Below are 27705 nucleotides of genomic sequence, written 5' to 3'. Positions count from 1 at the left end.
ATTGACATTTGACTTTAAATTATTATAAAAAAAAATATCAACTATCGAAATTTAAACATTAGGTATAAGTGGTATAACATAATATTATATTATATTTATACCTGTCATTCCGGGCCCCGGGAGAGACCTCTGTATTGTTTATTATTATCGTCGCGACGTCGTTAGTTGAAACTGTGTACTGTGTGTAGGATACCGGAAACGTCTAGAATTCTAGATTATACATTTTTATCGATACAATTTAGTTTATCTCAAACCGCAGGTATCTTGGCGACAAATTCCACTTTCAACTTTCCACTTTCAACTAGTATTGTCGTTCAACTGTTCAAGTCGACATCGTTGGTTTTTTTTTTATTGATTTATTCGTTTTTAATTGTTAATTGTTTTTTGTTACAATTTTTGAAATTTGTTCCTGTTCAATCTACAACAGGCCAAAACTTGGCAGGTGTTATTTTAGAAACATTAAACAATGTTGGAATTGATTTAAACTTTTTACGTGGACAAGGCTGATGGGGCTTCTTCTTAAATTATTAAAACTAATAATTCAAATAAAACGAAATTAAAGCAACTTTGTCCAACCAAATGGGTTGAACGTCATGATTCGGTTATTATAATGAAACAAATGTTGTTGCCCGTAGTTGCAGCTTTAGAAGATATATACAGTAATGGAGTTGTAAAGATTCATCGTCTAATGCGTTCTTACTGTTAAGTGGGATTCGACAATCAAGTTTTATTATTTCACTATTGTGTGCAGAGAAAATGTTAAGTTATACTTTACCAGTCAGTAAAATTCTTCAATCGAGTGATTCAGATATTTCAGAGGCTTTGAATAACGTAGACGGTGTAGTATTCGTTCTTCGCGAGATACGAACTAATGTTGAAAATGAATTTAAAATTATTTTCGACGAAGCAAACGAAATTGCTAATGCTTTAGAACTAACAATTACTATGCCCAGATCAACAAAAAATCAAACCAAACGATGCAATGTACCAGCAGAAAATGAAAAAGAATATTATAGACGTGCCATTTTTATTCCATGGTTAGATTCTTTTATAAACAATATATCCGACCGATTTTCAAAGCAGAAATGTATTATTAAAAGTTTTAAGTGTCTTTTACCAATTGGAAATTCTCCTAATCAAACAGAAAAATCACATCATTTAAAACTTTTAGAATTTTTTAAAGATGATATACCAGATAATGGTGTTAACGCTGCAGTAGCCGAATTTGATTTATGGTATCAAAAATTCCAATGCCCAAATCATTCATTACCACATAATGCAATCGATGCATTAAATTTGTGTAATGATACTCTATTTGAGACTATACTTATACTTTTAAAAATATTCTCAACATTGCCTGTTTCGATTAGTACAACAGAAAGATAATTTTCCACTTTGAGAAGAATAATAACATACTTGAGAAATACAATGAGTGAGAATCGACTGAATGGATTAGCTTTTCTTCATATTCACAGAGAAATCGATGTTCGAACTTCAGAAGTACTCAGTAATGGGGAAAAAAGGACCAAGGCATCTCAACTTTATAAGATTGTAAACAAGTTTTAAGATTTTTGTACATATTTTAAAATAAATAATACCTATTAATGTTAAAATTTTTTGAATTTAGCCCCCCCCCCCTAAAAAAAAAAATTCTGGGTACGCCTCTGATTTATACTAGTCAAATCTATCGTAACGATGTTTTGGTGTAGGCCAGAAAAATATTAGGAACCCTATTAAATACTATTTTAAATGCATTAATTTAAAATTAAAAAAAAAAAACGTTTTAATTGTATGATCAAGACTAAAAATATCTAATTGATGATTTACTTTAATTGACATATTATTTAAACCTAATTACAACTTGTGAGAACGTGAACTAAAGAATTATCTCAGGTAATACATTAAATGTTTATCTATGGATATACCTTATGGCTAATATATTATTATATTAAATATATACAAAGTGTACTTATAAGTATACCTTGCCTCCATAGTATTATGAAACCGGTGATAATAATATAGATTATAATTGATATATTGTTTAAAAAAATATCATGTTTGTTATTCATTTAAAAAGCGTGTAAGGAGATGTCGCTCTGTTTTACAGTGGGTAGGTCACAAGTGCCAAGTGGGTCACTGTAATAGTGTAATGAATGATGCTGAATTTGAATTCAATGATATAAAATCACGGTCTGTCAGCCTATGATATTAGTATATTAATACTACTTAGTATATTTGATGATGTTACTATGATTAAAGTAATTCATTTCACTTTTAGGAAATAGTACTACAGTAGGTTAACTTCAATTTCGCTAAAAACAATTTTTTTTTGTCATTATTATTCGTAACCGTCAAGAGTGTATTTCCGATTTTGTGAACTTTCTGGGTTGCAACATTTCACACACTCAATATTAATATTACTTTTTTTATTTGTTTTATTAAATATAGTACTCCGTTTCGTGGCTTATTAGGAGGCACTTATGAGAAGTACACTTGTTTTTAAACTTATACTATTTCTGTTGTAATATTAAGTAATAATAACATAACTATGTAACAAGAATAGAACTTATTATGTGCTTAAAATGTAAAATATCATGATGATTTTCATGTTGTAAATATTTTCGTTTTAAAAGGCTAAAAACGCTGAGATTTAACACTACATCTCCCAAACATTAGGTTTCTTAATCATTTGAATACTGAACACTACAGCACCATATTAGCACTAGGACTAGGGCCTACAGTAGTGTTAATCCGGGCCTGACACTGGTTCATTAAATGTGTTAAATTTAACAACAAATCATTTAACACTATAAATTTAGTTACTTAGTTTACTACTTTACTAGTATAGTTTCATATAAAAGTATATAACATGAGCAGTTATATAAATATTTTATATTCAAAGAAGATGTGAACCATATTAGTTTATTTTATTTTTTATACAATTTATAAGTAGTCTTCTTAGTAAATACCTATTACCAAAATGATAGACAGTAATAAATGTGGGTTTAACATCCCAGTTTTGTATTGAAACTTTAAAAGGATATTAAGTTATTATTTATTTTTCTGAGACAATATTCAGACAATATTTTATGTCAAACCATTAAATATATAATTTTTATAATAGGAAATTTTACACAAAGAGTATCTAAAAATCAGAAAAAACTATTTTGAGTAAATATGTTTTGTCTTAAACGTGCATGAGTCAGATATGCAACAAATAGTGCGCTGACATCTTCTCTTAAACAACCTAAAATAAGGTTTATCAAATCAAATAAAACCAATTTTTTTAAGATACATTTCAAAATATTTAGTTTTTAGAATAATTTTTATTAATTATTAAAAATTAAAACAGTCATCTTAATATATATATTCAAATTAAATTAAAGTAGTTTAATCCCGTTACAAATAAAAATTGAGATAAAAATTGATCAACACCAAATTGTTTCATTTGCAAAACAATTGTTCATTTTTATGAGAAATAAATGAACTTTACAATATATTACCAAGTTGAAACAACAATATCATTTAGACAAATATCATAACAACCTAATCAATAAACACGCATGTAAATTGTAAGTAAAACTAAAAATCGTAATTGAAATCAAAAAATAAATTATAATAACTAAAATAATGTTATGTTTTAAAACAATATAAGGTTTTGAATTAAAAAAAAAAAGAATATTATGTTAAGCTACATTATTTATTATTTTTTTTGATACGACTTAACCTAGTAATAAGAATGCAAAAATAAATGTTTTATCTAAATAATAATTTTAACTAAACCAAGGGATTTAATATAACAATCAAGCATACACAACTTGTGAGATTTTATATACTATACAACACCAAATGTGTTAAGTTATTAAAAATGCTTCACCAACATCGTTCAAAAAAATATCAAGACAGTTGCTTAGTAATTGATTTAAGGTTTACTAACACTTCAACAGTAATGGTATGTTTTTAAAATATCACAAGATATAGATGTATGTTTGAAAATGATACAAGTTTTCTTGGTTAGTTCTAACAAGCCTATAATGGATACAAAATATTTAAAATAAAACTAGTACAAAAAGAATAAGAATATATTTACAAGGAGATAATGGCTGCACTGGTGTTATAAGTAGATTTTCCAAATATTCTAATACTGTAATTATACTTAAGGATACATAAAAATTTCATATGCGAGAAAACCCAACAAACTATTAATCAAATATATGCCATAAAAGTTAAATAATCAGATCAAAAATTTTAAATGTATTTCAATTCAATAGTCCCTTAGCTTTGTAAACATCCCTCAACAGTGATTTCAAATACTTAATTTCTCTAGCTAGTTCTTTAGCTTCGTCCTTGAGTGTATCATTTCTTTGCAAAAGTTGTTTCTCTTCTACTACAGATTCCTTGATTTCAGCTTTTTTCTTCATCCTGTACCTTGTAGCTGCATTTTTGTTTTGTTCTTTTTTACGTAATCGCTTTTCTTCATTGGGTGCCTTTGGAGAGTATGGCTTGTCTCGTTTAGTTGTTATATCACTGTAAGAATCGGTATGGCTACTAGCGTCTGACGACATAAAGTCTGACAATGTGTCTTCGTCGACTACCAACTGACTGAGTTCTTCTGGTTGCATATCATCTAGCATAGACATTAGGACATCGGTATCTTTAGGACTTTCTGGTGGGGTCAATGAAGCGGGTGGAACATAGTTGAATTTCGGCTGAATGGACGTTTCATGACAGTACATAGGTGCATACTGTTGGGTTGGATATGGTTGGTATTGGATAGCTTTGTTGGAAGGGACAAATTTCTGATATTCCATTGGTTTCATTTCAATGTTGTTTGGAGAAGTGTTAGTCATGAAATCATCAAATATTGGAAGGTCAATGAATTTTTCTTCATTTAACCAATCTGTGATAGTTTCAGATTCTGAAAAAAAAACTTTGTGTTAAATTTGTATTTTTAAACTCATACTTAAAAAACTATTAAAAAATAACTAAATGTGAGTATTATATTGAAATCACATATACTTGAATTCTTTCATGCCAGTTTATCACAAACTATGGATGAATTGTACTCAAACATAGGCATTAAGTAATAATAATATCAAATGTTATTTCAAGTTTGAATTATTACATAAAACTATAAACTGTCTTATATTTTTATGATATTATCCAATACAACAATTACTTAAACTTAAGAGGATTTAACAATGAGAAATGTTAAATAGCATTTGTTTTGATGTTTGTCACAGACATCATTGACTTACCATAATATAACTATTAGAGTAAATTTTACCTAACATTTCTGAGTGGTTTTTTTTAGTATTTAAATTTTAAAACTACTCTTTATTTGTTTAAAAAAAACACTTAACCAATTTTATTTAGCTCTTATTAAAATATAAATATTTAAAAAAAAACTACATTGGAGATAAGGACTAGGTAGTAAAAGGAATATTATGTTCTCATCCATAAATTAGACTAGTCTCTAATAATAACTCAAGTTATAACACAACTATTGATAATGATATATAAGAACAAGACAAATTAAATTGTTCCATCCTTTTAAATACATTAGACCAATGAAAATGAATACTAATACTAATGATTTGATTTGATAAAATATTATTTCTCTTCATGTAGACATGATTGACATTAATAGTTATGATTAGTTTTGTTATAATTCTGGGTAAATCACAAAACTATATATTAAGATCAAAACCATCACTGACAATTTACAATACAATAGTGTAAAAGCATCCTATGATAAATATTGACCTTTGATGAAGTGACCCAAATAGACACATAGAACATTTGAGACAATTGCTGCTCGTCTGCTTATCTAAATAGTCAACCCGACATATAATAGTTGTCATTAAATATATGTGTATATATATATAAGGAAAAATGTCTTTGGATGTCAATCAAACATTAACTTAAAAGAATCATGAGATAAACTGTAATTATTTTAATTATTATATATGTCCCTCGAGTAGCAGAATATTATTAATACATTATCATATGTATTTACTTACAGTAAAAATACAACGAATTTTAAAAGTAACAAAGGACAGAGTACTTTATCATCATACTATAATTTGACTATTATATTTTCATTATTCATATCACCAGACGCAGTCAATAAGTCAAGGAAGTTTTCGAATAAATAAGACTAAAATATATATCCAATTGTATGATTTATTCTACTAAATGTAACCATATTTACTTAAGTAAATAAATATATATATATATATAGCCCCATAAGTTATACAACTCTAAAGTCTAACATATAATATATATATAATTATAACATATTATGTATTTCCTTAATATAAGTGTTTGTATTTATTTATATTTAAACAAATTATAAGAGAACTATCGCAATAACATGAATTTATAAAATGTAATCGAATTTTAGATGAAAAACAATATAAAAATAGTTATGAATACTCAGAATACTGGACTTTGGGCTTAACACATTACAAACAATTATTTAATTGAATAAGTCATTTTTTATACATTATTATAACATATTTAAAATAAAATGTTATGTTTCAACTTCTAACAATTTAATACAAATAATTACAGCTGCTAAATGATTATGTCATTATAAGCATTAGCAATTAGGTACATAAGTTGATAAAAATTATAATTATCATACATTTTTAGACTGGAAATCATGGGCAGTAGGCACAACTATGATAATTAATATGAGTTATAATAAATTTAAAAATTCAGAAAGTACCATTCACACCCCACTAACAACAAAATTGTTTTTATTATGTAGTAAAATTTTTACTCCACGAGATAATTATATTCCATTTTTTGCATTGATTTCCCCGCATTAACGTTTTAAAAATCATACAATTCCTGATACACTGCAGGCCTACATTATCTCCAATTCCAATAATTTTAATATATAATTTTTACAATAACAACCTTTAACCTAGATATACTCTAAATGTTTCTTAAAATTGAGGCAACAAGAAACAAAATGATAGGAAATAGAAATTATATTGTACTTAATATTCTTATCAAAATGATTTTATCAAACTGCAACATCATGTAATATGATAATTTAAGGCTTGTGCAGATGTCTCAAAGCTAGTTAAGTATATTAAATATATTCATTTTCGAAACATCAGATTTTAGATTAAGAAATTAACAAAAATTGTCTAATACTTATTATATATAAATAAATTAAAACTAAAAATGAGGTTAAACAAATATTAATATTTATATGGATGGTGTATAGTGGATTTCCTTGGAAATAAGGAAACAGTCAAATAAATATTTGGATAATTTTCGGAAAGAAAAATATTTAATACCTACCTAAATTAAATGTAAAATAAATTATATTTTAAAACAATGTACATTTTCAATAAATGTCTTTGAATTTAGAAATACGTAACAATTTTGTAAAGGAAAATAATGAAAAAATAAAACAAAACTGGTACCTATACAAAGTGTTTAAAAAAAATACGAAACTCGATTGAACAGAAATCCCGCCAATCTAACGAACAAAAAAACGTTGAATGAACCTACCTAGCAATAATGTGATAATGCCTACAATTTGCAACAAGTCATAAACACAGTTCTAGACTAAATCATGTTTGTATACACCTCATACCCTTGCATACTTTACATTTAAATGCACTAAACTTTGAATCAATTCATAACATTTTACTGTTAACTAAATTGTTGAAAATGAGGAATATAATAATTTGTTGAAATTTTAAAAAGATTAAATAATACCGAATTTATTATTTTAGCACATTGTTAGTATAAAATATTATATGAACTATGCAACATCGAGAAAATTGTGACAACCATGAATTAAAATTAGGTTTTCTACATAGAATACCAAATTACACATTTACCCTATAAAACTGAAATAATTGTTATAAAAAAGATGCATCAACGTACCAGAGGAGCACCAATGAGATGAAATCATTCCGGTAGCCATGTGCTGTGTTATCATCAGCCTTGGCGTGTTTTGACACGAAACCAAATATCAAGCTATTGCGAAATTTATGTTAATACCAGACAACAGAATATAATATATACAAAGTAGTCCTGCCTGTGGTAAAATACTAATATATGTTTATATAATATAGTTCATAAAACAATCGAAACAAAAAATTAAACAATTATAGAATTATATCTAGATATCTAAATGAAATGGAATTTAGGGTAATAGCAATTAAAACAAAATAATAATGGTAAATTTCGATATTTGGTTTCACTTGTATGTCGTGCAAAATGTTGCTCTTTTACCGTTCACCTTCTTTTTACCAATTTTTGCGAGTTGAATATAATTTGCCTGCTCCAGGTGTAATGATAGATGAACTTCATAATCACACAACTATGTGATGTGTTGCGACCTACCATGTGAACGAAAATACATCTATTAAACGAAGTGTATAAACTTTCAACGAACAACTGGTTGTGCCGCGCGAGAAGTTGACTGAACACTGCGGGACGGACAGACACGCTACCGCTCTGGTTCCTCTATCTCGCACAAAGACTCCGGGCAACAAATCTCCCTCCCCCTCCTCCTCCTACATTTGCAATTTGTATTATTAATATTGTTATTATTATTATTATTGTTCCTTTACTTCTAACAACATGTTTACGCGTACCTCGCTATGCGCGCGTCTGTCATTTTTTTAACAAGTTTTTCTTTATTTTGTGCATAGATAACACATAAATGGAGTATAATATGTTTTATATTGTATATTATGTATTTATCATAATACGCATATATTCACACGCGCAAGTATAACAAGGTGAACCGCTATAATTATGTATATTGATCTAAAGCCGGATAAATTCTCACTAGTTGGCAACCGAATATCAAAATATAGTAGTAGTAGTAGTAGTGGTAGGTAACAAAAATAGTAGGAGTCGACTAGTCACCAGGTATTTAGTGCCTAGTATCATTGAAGGAATAATAAGAAATGAGGCATTATAGAACTTGTAATGCAAGTATACCTATAGTATAAATAGTAGTATTGTAGTATTCAGGGCCATCCTGAACAAAATCATATGGGGGGTGTGCTGGTGTAGACGGTAGATTCACTTTCGGAGGTAAAAATGGATTGTTTTTTCTCGCTTCACTCACTCGAACTGAATTACGACACTACATTCCATAGTCATTAGTCAATATTTCATGAATATCACTAAATCAATAATTGTGTTTTATCTATTTGTTTTGGATCTGTCATTAAATTTAGTATCATTAATGATTCCGACTTCAATGTTGGGGGTGATTTTTGCTAATAATATGTATCTAGTTGTGTTACTTGGGCCGCAAAAGTAGGAAATTCCCGAGAATTTTTTCATATTTTAAATCGGAAAAAAACTAAAAATCAAAAGAATACGAGAATATTTACGCAACGCTAGTTTTTGACAAATGTTAACGTAATTGGATGTTGAAATATAACGATTTTAGTCATTTTGTAGTTATTCAAAAAATATTAATCACAAAAACTGTATTTCACTATTACTTACATTACTATCGCCTAATTATACAATCACTTTTATACCACGAACATATTATACACAATACACACCAGTCTAAGAAACTTCAGTATTGAGTTCAACATACTGATTTGAAAAAATACTAATAATATTATAAATTCAAACTATTTTTAGAAATAGATGTTGATCTCCACAAATTCAAACCTAACACGACCAAGTGACTTACTCAATTACGAGGTTCAGTCAATATCTAATATACATCGGAGTGAGTTTCACGGGTTGTATGAATTCGGTATAAAGATATTTTATAAGTTAATATTCTATCATTTATTTATTAGAAAGACACAAATACGTTGTGTATGCTGGATTTGGGCGTTTGTGCTTGGAATTAGTATACTTAATATATACGCACCAATGTCCGTTTAGACTTTTAATTTTTATATCAGATATTATTAACTGTTTTGTTGTAAACTCACATTTTCGGGATGCAGTTATATTTTGTTATGCATAATAAATATTTATTATGAATTTCTTGGAATTGAATTAAATAGTGAAACAATTTTTTTTGTACTGCATAATATAAAATCTCATTAGGTAGGATTACACTGTACACATTCATAAAGACTAATACAAATTTTAACGTTAATGGATTTATTTTGAATTTTAAGCATTAGTTGAATCTGTTTCCAGTGTTTTGTGTTTACATCAAATATTTGCCAGAATTAAAGTGGAAAATCATAAAATTAATGTGTTAATATTATATACTTCAACTGAAGCAAAACGCAAAACAATAGAAAAATAAGCATCAACTACAACTAGTAATAAATTGGCTAGATATAGGTTAGGTGACAATGTGACTACTGACATTGACACCCCTAATGGTTAAATTATTAGCAGTACTGATTTAGGAGGTTTATAGGAGGGGCCCGCGAACCCCCTTCCCCATACTGGGCATACTTATATATTTATATAAGTACCTACCATAATAATCTATGATTGGTTGAAATTGTGTTGTGGAACCAAATGTGATTTTGCAGTCGTTAAAAATTATAACTTATCATTAACAAATATTTTTAGTAACTGACACTTGACAGTGACATTGTTATAGACATTACGTTGACAAGAGTTGAAAGCCTAAGTCTTAAGTATTATTAATGTGGATGACGTATAGCTATTTAATGTTTTTCAAAATGATTTCTAATGCATACAATAAAAAAGTAGGGCACAAAATGACAATTTTTTTCAATATTTACGATCAACAAAAAATGATTTCAATTTTTGTCAGCTGATGATAGTAATTATCCTTGAAAAGTTTCAATTAGGATTTGTGTATTTTTGTATTACTTATGTACTAAGTATTAACATTTAAAGAAATCAGACACCTTTAAAATATACATAACTATTTTTTATAGTAAAGCATAGATAATTCAAAGCAAAAGTAAAAATACAATATTGTATAAAAATAATATTTCAAGGAATTTCAGTTACTAAATTTAATTAATTAATTCATGATCTTAAAATCTGGCATAGAGGAAAAGTCTATTCATTTTACGATGTTTTTGTTGTTGAAAAATATACATGTTTCATGTTACAAAATTCTAGAAATTATATTAAGGCACTAAGTTACAGACTTAAAGAGAACATTTTTATAAACACCTCGTAATAAATAGAACATTATTTTAACAATACAATAATACATAACCAACTACCAACACATTTTTTTTTTAAATTTAAGTGTTAAATTAAATACTTAAAATATTTTGGTAATATTCAACTCTATTAGCTTCTAAATATTCATATTCATATTTTGAGTATCTTCGTGGTATATAATAATCATCAAGGTTTAACAAAAAATTATTTGATTATTAAAACACAAATATGATACAATATATTTTAATATTTATAGCTATGCAACTTTTCGACTGTGAAAAATAAAGGCGATCAAAGCTCAAAGACTATCAGAAATTGTATAAGACAATCAAGTTTCTATAAACACTTAATTCATTAAATAGTATATTAAAAATGAATGTTTAATCAGTGGTACAGTTATTAAAATATTTTTTTTTAAATAATATAATGTTAGATGTATAAATGTCAATATATATAATAATTAAACTAAATGAAAAATTTTATGAATCAGTATCAGTTAAATGTTTTAACTATTAAGAGTTTAAGATAAAATTATTCTTATTTTACATGTATCGATTTAAACTAATATATTTGTAGATTATATTTAGTTTAATTACTGAATACTTCTTCACAATAATTAATAGTAATTTAAAAAAAATATTTGCCAGTATTTTAACTTTTAATGTATAAGCTAATTGATTTTCAATAACGATGTTTTATTTCCACTATCATCATAATTATTTTTATTATTGATAAAGTGCCTAATTTAGTGATTTATTTTAATTAATGTGATATTACCTATATTTTCACTAATTAAGTTTTAATTTATATAATATAAATTATGTTGTTCTTTAATTAATTGTACGTCTATGTTATGGCTAACATTTAACAACTTCTACGTGAAACTGATGAAATAATACTTAGTACAATAAATTAATTAATTCAAACTTGATTATTGAACACTTAATATGTATAACACTAAGGCTGAGGTAAAAATAGTAATAGACATAAATTTACCTGAAACCATCTCAGATATGGTGATATTAGAGCACTCAGTTTCATACATTTTAAACTTGTGACAATGACTATTTCCAAATAATAAATGAGATGCTGTTGTCAGTAAATTGATACGTAAACTTTAACTAACTAAATGTTATTAGTTTAACGGTAGAAAAGTGACTAAACACTCCACAATAATTGCATCAGTGTTTGGCCAGCTATATAAAATAATAGATTAGAGCTTAGGATACTTGAAAGCTGCTGTAGAGTGTAGCCCAATGAATATTTTGATCGGAAACCATAAAATCACGTCTGTTATCTATAATTTTTCTAGACATGGTATAGTTTTCTAAGGATTAGTTATAACTAATCTTATATGTTATTGATAATAATGTGCTTCAGACTTCAAAACACTAATTATTAGGTAGTTCATGGATTTTTAATATAGACACCTTAAAACAGGCAAACTTAAGGCATTTGTATTTCAAAAACTAACAGTCAGAAATTATTACGATTTTAGATTTTGACTAAGAAAATAATATAGATTCATAATATAAAAGAACAATTTAAGTATTTTTACATTAAAAATACACTTATATGCAGTGATTTTAATTTCAAGTATGTGCTTTTTCAACACGGTTGCTATAGACTTTTATTTTTGTTAATTCTATAAAAATTAGTATTATAAATTTAAAAAAATACCTACCATCGTTTTTATCATACAGTTTGTCTAGGTATTCTAATAATTTTCCAGCCATGTCACTCCTTGTTAGTTTATCCCATTCTGTGTCGTTTAAATTACATATGGCTTTAGAAGACAGAGGAGTTGTTGGCTCGCTGCTTAAAAGCAACGAGCAGCTTGGTTGGACTACTTGCGACATTCCTGACATTTTGTAATGGATTGGATACAATATTATATGAAGTGAAAAGTACGCTGTTGATGATTTGTGTTGATATGTTCTTGATGGTGGCACCATCTTTGAATAAGGAAGCCATATTGGCACTAAAAAAAATAATTAAAATGATTAAAACTCATACTTCAGAAACAAAAAATATTTTTTAACAAGGCATCACATTTAGGTATTTTTAGATTTAAAAATATATTTTGTACACCTTGCGTTCTTAAACTATTTTTGTACCCAAGATGATATATATATTATATATTAATTGATACCTATTCAAAATAAATCATTTGAAATAGGTTTAATGACACTAGAAGAAAAATGATTGTTTCTATTAGGCAATTAAAAAAAAAAAACTGTTACAGATTATAAAATAGCTATTTAATATTTACAGAATAAACAACTCCCAGAAATTGAAACATAGGTAGATTAAACTTCTTGATACTTATGCTGTATGTTAACTAAATATTTTAATATTTTTCAATCTCCTTAGATTGCTGAGAGTTTATTAATAAATAATGGGTAATAAGGTATAAATAAGTATTACCTATAATATATTTGATACAAAATAATAAAATTGAGGTACAAACAAATATTTATGTTGTATTCACCAGAAAGTTTAGTATAACCTTGTAATTTTAATTTAAAAAAAATATTATTATCAAAGATAATGAACAAATACAAATTAATAAGAGCTAGTTTTCACTGAACCTAGTTTATCTGTATTTATTCGTTTAGATTAATACTATTACATTATTAATACACTAAATTTTGTTGTACCTCCTTTAAAGTTTAAAAGATAAGAAAACTACAATCCTTATAATAGTTTACTACTTGAATATTAATTAAATATTTATTATATGAGTTTAATGTGCTACACTTAAAGTATTTTTATAACACAGAAATGCTACAAACTCAACCAATTTATAATATCATATGACTTACAAATGATATTTAATATAAATAATCTATCTAATTCAACTGTATGTTGCTGTAAGAAATGTTTTATTTTAAAACGATATGGTACAATAGACAAGACCACCTCTAATAATAATAATAATAATAATAAAGTATAACAACACGTGGGAGGAAAAATAACAATTTTAACTTTAGGTTGTATAGGTAATATCGTTTGTAAATGCTGTATGTAAGGACAAGATTCAAGATGACTTGATTGCAAGGTATAGGGAAAGTTTATTGAAACCAGCCGATCGCCTAGATTCTACAATCAATAGGTGAACACATTAACCCTAAGGAAGAAACGAGTAGAGCAGAAAGAATCAACAAGTGTAATATTGATTTTGTTCTCAAGTCCTAGACAAAGTGCGACAAGGAAAGCAATTTGGGCCATACTCTTACATCCCAAAAAGTGCCGGGAGCAACATCGGCATCATAATCGTATCACAGAATAATTTGAATTAACTTTAATCTGTAGTCGTATCGTTTGCCAACTGTGTCAATGGTAGACGAGTACACGACGACGGCTGCGCTACTGTTGTAAGTACGTTTGGGGCAATTGAGGTGGTACAGAGTGGTAAGTTGGTACCTAATATTATCGCCGCGGGCAAACGAGTCACAACAAACCACTCGGGGACACAATGCTCATATTAAACGTCAACGGTTGTGACGCGTTTCCGCTCAGGTACAGGGCACTTGAAAATGCTAAGTCGGCACAGCAGCCGTGCACGCGCCCACGCCGACACTATGTACTTCGTGTCGAAGGCTCGAGCGAGCGGTCCGACGGCGGCCATTCGGCATAGGTAGTCGTCGCCACCACTGCCGTGTCGCCGGACGATTATTATATTTTAAATTGTCGGAGAGCCGGCCGGATCGCGGTGTATGCGATTTAGTACCCCTACTATTGGCGCTGTATTACTGTAATCGCTGCGTTGACGATGCACGCGAACACGACGCATCGTGTACGAATGACATAATATTAATAATCAAATCGCTCACCTCGCCGTCGCGGACATGGTCGTTTTGTTGGGTTTGGGCACACGGCCGTGTGCGGGCTGTACGGCGTCTACGGGGACCCCGGAATCACTTCATGTTGGCGGTGTCTCGTGGCACGCTTGCAGTGGATTGTAGTTCGCTGTCGACTGAAATAGTGAAATGCAAAAACCGCGGACGACAGAGGTTAACGGCAGAGTTGTCTGATCAGTTGTACGGCTTACGGGGTCACGAGTGAAAGCGGTTATAACTTGTATGTGGAGACTTGTAGTGAGCGAAAAAACGGAGCGTCGGTGCGTGTTGTGACTTGTGGCTGTGGTAGTGTGGTCGTATAAAGGTGGTACAGGTAAACGGTAGTGGTGGTAGTATTGTGGTAAAAGTATCGGTAGAAGTAGAAGTGAGCAGTGGCAGTCTGTAACGTCGACGTTGCGGAGGGTAGAGGACGGGTTTCCGTGGGCTGGGCACAGGGGTCACGGTGCCAACAATCGATTGTTTCGACGCCCGCCGCGGCCGAACAACGTGCTATCGAATGCCAATTATCGATGTTATGATACTAAAGATCATAGAACAAGATTAGATTAATATTGTATTATAATAGCCGACTCGGAGAAAATATTAAAATTATAACTGTCTCGAATATTTCTCAATTTTACAGGTCCACCACCTACAAGGCTACAAAAACAGCGACCTGTTGTAATTTAGAGTTCATTTCTCCCCCATATCATGTTTATTTTCTATGAGGGAACGTATGGCGCGGTCGCATTTCGATGAAAAATCCGAAATCAACTCATATTCGATACCGATTGCTTAAATGGTTAAATGTAATTATATCGATGAAAATACATATTGTATTACCATCGCTTTCAGCTTTGTGAGCACAGTCACACACCTTCGTAAGTAACCTCATGCCCTCCGCTTATCGAATATCGATAAAATTTTATGTATGGATGGGCATTTAAATTTTAAATTTTAAACTTTTATCTACTCTGTTATTATAGGTATGATAATTTACAGCGGTTTTTTTATTATTGTAAATATTGTCTGATTTCTACGACGCACATCGCACATGGCAAATGCTTTTCGGCGATCCAATGGATCGCGTGATTTTTATTGTAATTTGTTGTGTTATAATATTAATAGGAAGCGTAATATATTATTCAAATAAATAATAATAATATTGATAAAAAAAATTAACTGCAATCGCTTCAGATATGGTAGGCAATAATGGTAAACTTATATTATATCCGTTATAACAACGTATAGGTAATAAACAATATGTACGGGGTGATCCATTTAATGTGAGACACTCATTAAGCTATTGTACAGCTTTTGTCGCGGGCCTGACGTGGTGTCTGAAAAAATATTTTTCGTTTTCGTTATGAAAAAGTGTGACCCTAAGTCGTAAGATCTTATTTTTTTCTTTTCGGTCGCCTTAAAAAGTGTTACTTGAATTAATAACATACAAAAATACACCATACATATCTACAAAATTGGTATGGAATAGCTTTACCGCGGCAGTCCCCGAGTGCCTCAGACTTTTATTTCAAAAAAACTCCAACACTTTTTAACATGATTTTAATTCGTTACCCAGTCGTTACAAAAACAACATTTGTAGAAAAAGACATTTTTAAAAGTTGCTTACTCTTTTGAATGGCAACGTACATTTGAAATTTCATGTTCCGAAGCAGAATAGTATTTAGATGTATAAAAATCAAATTTCTGGTAAAGTTATTTATTTGTGACAAACATTTAAAATTAAGATGAGCGGACCAGCATTGGGCGCGGTTCTCTTACACTACTCCACTCTACTCATTTAAACTTTAAAATAAGCTTATAACTCATGAACTTTTCGTCCAGGTTTCGATTTTTTTACATCGATGTACTGCCAAAAATATACTGCATTATAATAATGATGTCATAATAAAAGTAAAAATTAAAAAAAATTAGCACGATACAAAATAGTAAAGTTGAATTTTTATTAGCAAAATATCATTTTTTAACGTCTTAAAATTATGTAAAAAAATTTTTCCTAAAAAGTTATACTTTTAAAAATAATGAGTGTCTTGTGTTACATGGATCATCACCCGATATTATGATATTTGTTATTTAATTTACTCCACTCCACTCTCCGTTAATTAACCGTTATCGGTCCCTGGTTCTTAGAACTTGAATACGTTTTAAATGGAAGTAATAATATTATATATTATTTTTAATTGTTGAATGTATATTTTCGGTTCGATTGTGCAAAATATTTCATCGACACATTATTATGTGTATTTTAAGTAGGTATAAAAAATTATTTTCTTGTCAGGTTTATGTTTTAGCCGGTTGTGTACCTACGTCTTAATAATATTTAGAAAGTTTATTGAACTGAGCAGAACCCGTAATAATATTGTGTTTGTGTGTGTAAACGTGAGCGATTGTAATCCCTCCTGACAGATAAGACTCGATCGTTTAAAATAAAATAATATTATAATATACCTATTATTATAATTATCGACGACGGACGACGTTATTAGTTAAGTCACTATTGACTCGATTATAAACGGTTTAAATTACATTATTATATTACAATATTATTTTCTTGGATGGGATCTATTATATATTAAAAAAAGTAATAATAATAAAACACGAGGACACATGACACATATATGATTGTGTATCACGTGAACGTGCGAATGGCTCGCAGTTGTGTTATAAGTTATTACTTGAACTCGTAAGGTGCCAGCTTTAATTTATAACTTACAAGTTTACAACCCATATTGTACAATTTTATGAACCAAATTATTAAACGCTTCAAGATTTTATTCCTTTAAAATTGTTTTACTTTATTGTCTAATTGAGATATTATGCAGATTTCTGTGTGCTAGTTTTCAGTCACATTATGTGAATATAATAATATTTTACGTGCAAGTTGCCGTTTATATTAATTTATAATTAATTTTTTTTATCAAAAAATACCAACAATATGATTTGATATCCGTTACCTTATATTAGGTTGTTATTACTATACCCCGTAACCGTAATAAACTCTACAAAAAATTGATAATAGGTTCGCAAAATGTTTCTTCATAATCGTTTTCAGAAATATCATGGTTTGTACTTTACTTTTTATTATATAAGAATTATGCCAACATGGCCAATGTGGGGGGGGGAGGGAGCTGAAGCTCACTTAGGCCCTCCTGGGTACTTCACTGTATATAACTATAGTTGGTATAGTTGCAGTTGAGCAATTTGTGACTTCAGACTTGTGTAGATTTCTGCTCTACTTTATATGTATAAAGTAGTAATAAAATGTAATACCAATATAATAAAGTGAATTATCAATGTAGGTTCCAAAAGGTAATTTGAGGGGGAGAGATTAAGAAAGTTACTTAATTATTGTGTTAGAATTTTAGAAGGTATTACGCAAAATAGTTGTCAAAACATTTATAAGGTGGGATTATGGGGTATACTCATATGTTGTGAACGTAGATATTATTAAAATTTAAATTCCATTGAGGTGTTCTGATTTTATTTAATTACAGATAATTAGCATTCGAATAAAACAAGTTCAACATTAACATAATAATCATAAGTCAACACATTTTTAATCCTTAATGTATAGTAAGATTTAAAATTAATTTATTCATCTTTAGTACCTTTGTTATCTATCAATATTCAATGCAAAGTTACATAACAACCAATAGTCAATTAAATATTTATACTAGTAATTATTTATTTATTATTATATTATAAATACTTTATTTTTCCAGTTATAGAATATTGGTAGTTTCATAAACAATAAATATTTTTAAAAAAAGTAACTATTTAGGTGTTCTATAAGTTATAAGTTATAAACTTATACTTATAACAAACTATAAACAAGGAAACAATGCACCTAAGCATCGGCGCATCGCTGATGTCCATAGATCGTCCGCATTCTGACGTGGATAAAACAAGTGTCATTATTTTGTGCATAAAGTTATTACGTCAATTTTTAATATAATATTATAATGATTATTGTTACACAAATAAGTAACATAGGTAACTACTACGTATCTGTGATATACTGATATGTTCTATACTACAATAAATAAGTTAAAGATTTTTTCATAATATTAGGAGGTATATATGTTACAACTAGGGCTCTGAAGCTTAGAAGCAAAAAAAAGAAAAATATGCATCTAAGTATGTACAAACAAATTGTAAATTATGCATGAAAAAAATTTCAAATTTGCAAAAAAATGTATTATATTTTCATAAAATTTCAAAACTATTCAAAATTCCAAATAAAACCATTTTATGTTGTCATAAATTTGCACTAAAAGAAATGTGAAATATTAAAAAATAAATTTATAATATTAGTAATATGGCAGAAAAGTGTCTAACACTTTGACATTTTACTGAACTGAAAAAAATTGTTAAACAAAAATATTCGAAATGATAACACATCGGAATAATAGTGCGATAGAAATTAAATGTGTATCACAAGGTTGTCGTATAATTAAAAGTCGACTGTCACGATAACAATAACTAAATACATGACTACATTAAATAACATTGGGTTTTATATTCAATAGTATTATTGGAAACACATAGATTTAGAAAGAAATCAATCAATTTTTTTGAAAATATTATAAATAATAAAAATGATCAAGAAATGAGCACTTTTCCTCTAAAATTGACGAAATATGTATTTTAAATTTTTGACTTTTGAATTCATCAATGTATATTTGTATAGTTGTATAGCTCTGATTTCTAGCTTGGTCTGCTGTACATTGAGATCATATTATAGATTAATATTCAACTTATAAAACTTAAGAGCCCTAGGCTTATATCTTATAAAGCCGGGAACATATTAACATAATACAGCATACTTAGTACTAACTGTATCTTTATGTGGGTTATATTTTATACAATTCGTTATAAAATATTGCAAAGACTGATGGCTTACAATTTTTAATAATATCTTATAGTTTCTTAATTTTTTACAAACTAGTATTTTTTGTAAAACAGCAACGTTCTGAGTAGACGATACAACAATATTTCATGCATGAGCTTGAATTGCTGAATTTATATTTCACGGCGTTGTAGTTAAGTTCAATTTATTTTTATTTATATAAAATAATAAAATTAATTAAAGTGATATTAAAAAATAAAAAGTTAATATAACAATGTTTTATCCTTGTAAAACATAAACTTGAAATTATCAATGTTATATTTCGGTCTATAGAATATTATACTACATATTTTGTTGAAAAATATGTCTGTAATTTAAACAATTGTATATTAATTAATAATTGGTAATTATTTTATACCTTTTATAACAAAAACCATACATACATTATAATTGTATGTATATAATTGTATGATTATATGTACTGCCAATCTACCATAACTGGTTGATATATCATATATGTCAGATAGTTTAGTAAATAATTAATTATAATTTGGGTGACACACTAACACTGCATAGTATAATATACATATTAGTATGTTACATGCACAATATATACTTAATACTTGCGTATTTAATAATTTAATTATAATAACAAACAGTCACGTAAGTACAATATATCTACTAAAGAAAATTATATACAACATTAAAAAAAATTATGGTAATCAAGGTTAGGTTAGGTACAAAAAATTATGAAAAATATTAATTTATTTAATGTAGAAATATGGGTTTAAGTATGTCCCAAAATTGTTATTGTTTTATAATAGGTAATTAATTTTTGATTATACGATGTTAAAAATGTTAAATGTTTTCACAATTTTAGAATGATCTCAAATATATCTATTAGAATTTATCGATCATGACTGATTAGAGTGATTTTATTTTTACATTAGTCCAATGTTTTGATTTGGGAGTAGTTTTAATGTTTGTAACATAACTATGATTTTTTTAAACATACTTAATACACACGCCTAAAATGTTGATACAAGATAAAAACAGATCATTTACGCTTTTACAGTTTATAAAGTATACCCAACTGCATGCCTTAATGTTTTTTTATTTTATTTATAAAACCCTTGACCATTGCCCATTGTGTAATTTATTGCACTATTATTGCTTATTATTTATAAGCTAAGATATTCAATTGTATAGAAATAAGAAATGAAATATTAACAATATAAGTTTGTCCTCAACAATTGATATTTAATGACAATAAAATAAAAACAAACAATTTTAAATAAGATTACCCATTTAAAATTAATATTTGAATTATAATTTAGATCATCTTCAATAGTGTATTTTATCTCGTGAGTCAGTCAGTATATAAATAGGGTCAAGTAAATAAGATGTTTCCTCTCTTATAGGAATAATCAAGGTTAGATTATTAAAAATGCTGAATAACAATTATTTTTGGGTACCTAATTTATATTTTTGATGTAATATTTTAAACTGTAGTTTAATACATTACTATACGTAACTATGGTTTTCGATTTTATAATTTTTTTTGTGATAGATAATTACAAAGATTCAAGTATTCTACAACTGTAGATGCACACTTTTTTGCAAAAAACTCTTTAAGAATTATAATAATTTGTGCGTTCTTTTTAAATGCAAGGACATTGTGTATAATTAAAATATAATTATTTTTTCATAAAATTAAAATGCATTTATATTATTAAACACGAACGAAATCAATAACAACTCGACAACTACGAATTGTTAACATATTGAAAGATATAATAATAATGAAATATTTTTTAATAAAAAGTTAAATAGGTTAGTATAACTAATAAGTTTATAATTTAAGATATTACGAGTAACCTATACAATAATTTATGAAAATACTTAACATCGAGTCATCTAAATCTAATAAAATCAATACATTCATCACTCAGCTTAGAATTTAAAATATAATACCTTATACCTACAATAGATATTATGATACAATGTTATTTACAAAGACACCTTTGATAGTTCAACATGGGAGAAAATGCATAGAAATTAACATAACAATACTGAGTATGAATGTATGTCTGTTTTTGAAGTGATTTTATTTGTTAAAAAATATTATAATACCAATTATGGTAATGGCAAATGTAGAAGCAAAATTTCGATTACATTTCATTATTTAAAATTTAAATGGTTTTGTGGTTAAGTGTCACATAATATAGCCTTCGTTTATACCAGCCTATGAAGTTGAAGGTTGCTGTGACCTGAGACGTCCCCGTTCCAATCGATCAGGTTTTCCAACAAAGCATAACATTTTTTCCCTGGTACAAGGAAAACGAAATTCTGGAAATAAAATATAAAAATAATTGATTAGGTTCACAATATTTTGTACACCTGTATAGATATCAGTAATATTTTGAATATGGTTGTATTCATTTTAAAAATGCAATCGGCTTACACGTTGTGGGGGGATAGTAAACACCCCTCCTTAGCTTTTTCCTACTAAATAAATAATTTTTATAAGACATGTCCAGTAAAACCTCTAAATACCGGACACTCTCAGTCGCTATTATATCCACTATTCGTAGGTGTTGGCTTTTCAGAGGGTTCAGTTTGTAGAAAGTGATGTGTAGTTGGTTCTCAAGAACACATCCAATCTTTGGAGGCATCTGCTATAAGCCTAATGCCTATGACATATATATAATATTGATAAATATATTTAGTCCGGAAATAATTTAGGGGTATATCTATATTGGACTATACTATACATGCAAGTTTATTTTAAGGCATAAATTGTATAAAACATATTGAAAAAATTATCTAGTTTATGTAGGTATATTTAAACTTTAACTTGAGTAACTAATAACTAATCAAACGATTGCCTATATGAGTATAATTAGTAGTATTATAATTTATAACTTATACATTTAATGTCTTAATAACTAATAAAAAATTACTTACTAACTAAATAATAAATTATTATATATTTATATTATAATTTATAATGAGTTTCTTCGTGCTATTGGGTAAACGGATCGAATCTAGAAAGCTATCATCGACACATATAAAATCTTCAAATAATTTAATCTTACAAATAATTAAAAACCATCTTTTAATAGAATATATTAATAACTTGACTTTCTTATCTAGTAAATTAATACATTTGTAAATCATAGGAAGCTCTAAATGCAACCTCCGTCATAATTCTTGTCTGGATATGCTTTACTCTACAAATGAATAGATTTCTCCTGTTTTACTGCTCCCATGGCATATCACAAGGACTACATCTTAATTTCCTATTATGATTTATTAGTATGAGAGATATATAATATATACCCTTATATACATCTTTATTAGGTTATTGACAATGAACTCTTGAACATGAATACGTACTTTTTTTGTATCTATCATCATATTTGAAAAATGAGAGCTGTAAACATACTTCAACCTTAAACTTTGAGGGTGGTTTTTGATATCAAATTTAATCTAAAGTTGATATTTTAAAGAGTCAAGGGGTAATTTCTTAATATTTGGAAAAAACTTACAAATAATAGTGGGGAAACGGGAATATTTGGGCAACGGCCGTTTTCAACAATATCTGTCAAAAATGTTGTTCATTTGTTATAATTCAAAAATTTTGACATTTAATGCAACGTATTGCTTATGAAGTTATAATTCATTAGTTGTTTTTACAGCAATTCAAACTATTGAAAATACATGGGCCACATTTTTTTGATAAGCGTTTAAGGTTCACATTTCTTCAAAATACGTCAAAATCACAAATGTATGAAAATTATTATTTTAGTTAACAATTTATAATATTCCGAGCGAAGCGATGAATATGTAATGATTTTACAATGATGTGTGTTTTTATACAATTTTTATGTATTTAGTTTTTTATATTTTTATTTGTGTCTGTCATCACGGCTTCGGGCAGTAAAAGTGCTTTGATTCTCTTAGACAGCAACTTTTCTGGTAGGAAAGTGAATCTAGTTGTTACATTCGGGAGGCAAAATTCAAAATTCTCAATAGTTTTTAAAGCAACAGAAAAAACAAACAAACAATTAAGAAAAAACGGGAATTTTTCGAAAAAATCGATTTTGATTTTGTAACTCTAAAAAGAATGGCCATAGATAGATAAGTACATAGAATTTTCACTGAATATTTGTGTTAGTATTTACTATTTTCTATACACCATACAATTTTCAAAGTATTTTGACTCATGTTGAACTATTAATAGGCATATGAAATGATCAATTGTTATTAGTTTTTTTTTCGATCAATGTCTATAAAAAAATGTTAGCTAGGCCAAAAAACTTGAAAATATAATACTGTTCCTTATAAGTTGTTGTAAGTGGAAATTAAAAGAATATTGAGCGTAAGTCCACAATAGTTTTTTATGAACGTTTGAACTTTACTTTATTTTGACAAAATACGTAAAAATTACGAAAATTTGCAAATTATTTCGATTAGAAATTCATAAATAATAAATTCTACCAGAAAGTCAAATTACATTTTTATGGGCGTTTGAAGTTGAAATTTTTTGATATTGGATATTCACTAGATTTCTTACGTACCTAGCGATTTTCTTATTTTGTTGTAATTCAAAAACAAAAGACTATATAGATACTTGACATTTACACCATATGTAAGTACATCATTTTATTGTAAATTATTTAATAGATCATTTTTTTTTAAATGTTGATATGTCTATGTATTTTAAAACTCGAAACATTTTCTTAGTTATTAAAATGTCTACTAATTATAATATTCCTTGAAAATGGTTTTATAAAAATATAAAATTTTTTTTTTTTGTTATTAAAGTATTTTTATTCAATCTGTTTCAATACATGAACAATAAGAATAAGAGATGAAGTAAATAAAATAAAAATAAATAAAAATAAATGACAGATTATCCCGAATGTAGAGGCCTCCCAGCGGAGGTACTACGACATGAGTAGGACTAAATTAGGCTAGCAGGTCGCGACACCACTGTCTTTTAAGTCTTTTGACTGGGTTACCTGGGATTGGAGCAGATGATAGGTCGGAGATTAACGGATTCTTATGGTGAGCTAGGCGGCTATTGAAACGTTTATAATGAGTTTTGGCTAGTTCAGAGAGTTAGGCATTTTGTTTAGTATCAAAGAGTTTGGAGATGACAGAAGTGAGGAGAGTAATTAGAGGATTGATAACAGATTTTAGTTCATCTAAAAACTTAGAGAAAACATCAATATCAGTTTTGGGGGAGTGGTTGCCGCAAAATTGATTATGAGTGGTTTCGTTACCTGTTACATTGGCATAGGATCTGTGGCGCGTGTTTGATTGAAGATTGGAAGATGGTGAGCTGTTTGATGGAGCAGGGCATTGAGGAGGCTGCTTTTGATGGGGTTTCTGAATGAGTTTGGATGAGGTGAGTGGGTGACGGCGGCGGTTTTGGAGCTCCTTGTGGACAGTACAACCTTTGTAATTGGCATGGTGACTGCCGGAGCACAGCGCGCAGGTGGCGGGAGTGTCAGACGTTTTTTTGCATAGTGAAGTTGGGTGGTCTTCACCACATTTAACACAGCGTGGGGGGTAGGAGCAGTAAGCTCTTGTGTGCCCGTAAAATTGGCAGTCAAGGCATTGTGAAATATCGCGGAGTTTGTGAGGTTCCTCGATTTTGACTAATGTGTTCAGGATTGACTTGATGTTGAAGATGTCTTTGTTGGAGGGGTCAGGCTCAAGATCAACGAAGAACATGGGAAGAGCCATTTTTGTTTGGTGATGCTTTATATTTGTAACTTGCCTGCTTGAGAACCCAATTTCCTCAATTGCCGAAGAGATATCAGCAGTAGGGGTAGAGGGGTGGAGGTTTCTTATGACCACTCTTGGAACGGTAGTATTTATTATACTTACACACGCCCGTATGGTTTATTTTTATAAATTATTAATATTGATAAATTAATATTTTTATGACTAAAATTTTTAAATCAAAATAGGCCCCATATCTTATAAACCAATTACCATGGACTTTTATGCTTAGAACACAAAGTTAATTAACTTAAAAACTATTTGTGCAAATTTTGAATTAGGTACAGTAAATTGTTGAGAAAAATAATTCACTGAATAATTTACAGCTGACAAGGAGGTTCTCATTTGAAAAACAGAAGTTTGTATTTCCACATGTTAATCCTTAAGTGGTTCCATAAAAATCTTAAGAATTTGAATATACATGATGGTCTTTAAGTATACTTGAAAATTCTTAAAATCAGATTTTAAATAAGTGTATTATTAAAGGAATAAATGGAGATGAGCATGCTTGGTCAATCATCCTGTACATACTTTGATTTTATTCGCGGTTTGCTAAGGCGCATCTATATAAACTTTTAAGTTTACAACAAAAATATAAATAAATGATTTGATAAAATAATTATTATTTTAATTTATATTATATACTTACAATGTTTTCTGTTAGTAACTAGTTTAACATACCAGTACTTCTAATAATAAAATAAATTACTGACGGTAATTTAAATAAATTACACCTATAATTATATTAATATCCTTAGAAATAGTTTTTGGCACACCGTTTCCGCTCAAAATTGTTTTTTGTATCTATAATGATTAATCATTGAATTCAATTTATAAAATCTATTAGAATTATTACCTACAATGAAATGGTACACTCGACACCCACGACTTACCTATTCCACAGCTGATAACAGAGCGATTTTCATGAGTCTATGTCCTCTACCTGGATCACAACTTTGAACTTATGTCAACAAATTTCTTTTAATTATGGAAGTGAGCTTTTATTTTTATTTTCTTAGCGGCTAAGAACTTAGCATCATCATAATATCATATACCCACAGTAAATTAAAATAATGAATATGAGAAATGAATCCGTCTCAGAGAGATAAATAATCGTGTATAAAAAATAAGTAACGAGCAAAGAGTAAAGACTTAAGTTATTTGCACGATGCACCCTTTGTTCATTAAAATGCAGGCAGATTTGGTAATTAATTACAATTACATACCTAGATCTTATAAGGATATAACATAATTAATATTATATAGACATTATAGGTGTAGTATACTTCTTGTGCGATTACTTTCAATCACAAAACAACAAAAATAATTTTTGCTAAAGCGACCAACTGACCAAGTATTTTCGATGTTATACGATGTTACGACCTCATTGAATTTACAATCAATTGTATTGAATTCATTAAATTGTATTAAATATGACTTAATGTTTAAAATGTATTGTTAAGTTTTCATTATATTGCCATATGTATAGCTGGTAATTTAATTAATATCAGATAAGTAATAAACTATGGTCAGCTAGTTATTACTTATTATCCATTACAGTATTACTGAGTTCAATTTAGAGTAGTACCTATGTCTTATATAAATTATCAGGGACCAGGGTGGTCCAACCATTGGCTCTCCAAGCCTTTTTTTTTTGACCTCTTTAGAAAACATAAATTTAATAATTTTAGTGTTTTAAGTGTGATAAATTAAAACAAAACTAAGGCGGTGGGAGATGGCGCACTGGGAATATTAACTTATACGTACTCGATAATGTGATAACGTGTGCATTGTATTATATTATTATTATATGTATGTCATTAAATAAAATACGAATAAAATTTTTTTCTGTTGGCTACCTCCCTAGTGTTAGTAAAGTGTAAATTTGTTCGCCATTACAATAGGTCGGACCACCTTGCCCTATATTATAAATACTAAATTGGACATTGATTTATTGATTTAAAAAAAGTCTTATCTATATAACATAATATATATAAAATAAAAATGTCATATTATAATAATGATAAGATTATTTTTTAAAAATAAACCACATAATATTTAATCGTAAACTTGTAA

The 27705-nt window shown here is 28.3% G+C and overlaps 1 protein-coding gene across 1 annotated transcript; it reads right to left on the bottom strand.

Annotated features, from left to right (window-relative positions):
• Nucleotides 1–3706: 3706 nt before the first annotated feature.
• Nucleotides 3707–15296, bottom strand: LOC111033944 (activating transcription factor of chaperone). The gene is made up of 3 exons (XM_022314909.1): nt 14958–15296; nt 12806–13102; nt 3707–4918 (listed from the first exon to the last, which is right to left on the bottom strand). Exons 2-3 carry the CDS (start codon nt 13074–13076, stop codon nt 4260–4262), a joined length of 930 nt encoding a protein of 309 aa, XP_022170601.1. The 5' UTR covers nt 13077–13102; nt 14958–15296; the 3' UTR covers nt 3707–4259.
• Between the last annotated feature and the right edge of the window lie 12409 nt (nt 15297–27705).

Source organism: Myzus persicae, unplaced genomic scaffold (assembly GCF_001856785.1).
Source record: "Myzus persicae strain clone G006 unplaced genomic scaffold, MPER_G0061.0, whole genome shotgun sequence".
In the NCBI taxonomy this organism is placed as follows: Eukaryota; Metazoa; Arthropoda; class Insecta; order Hemiptera; family Aphididae; genus Myzus; species Myzus persicae.
This window is presented reverse-complemented; position numbering and strand designations above follow the sequence as displayed.

What these genes read in the sequence shown, in the direction of transcription:
- LOC111033944 (XM_022314909.1), bottom strand. Translation starts at nt 13,076, where the DNA reads ATGGTGCCACCATCAAGAACATATCAACACAAATCATCAACAGCGTAC. An exon ending in ACTGTATGATAAAAACGATG is followed by an intron (nt 4,919 to 12,805) that starts GTAGGTATTTTT and finishes TTTTTTTTTCAG; the next exon opens with AATCTGAAACTATCACAGAT.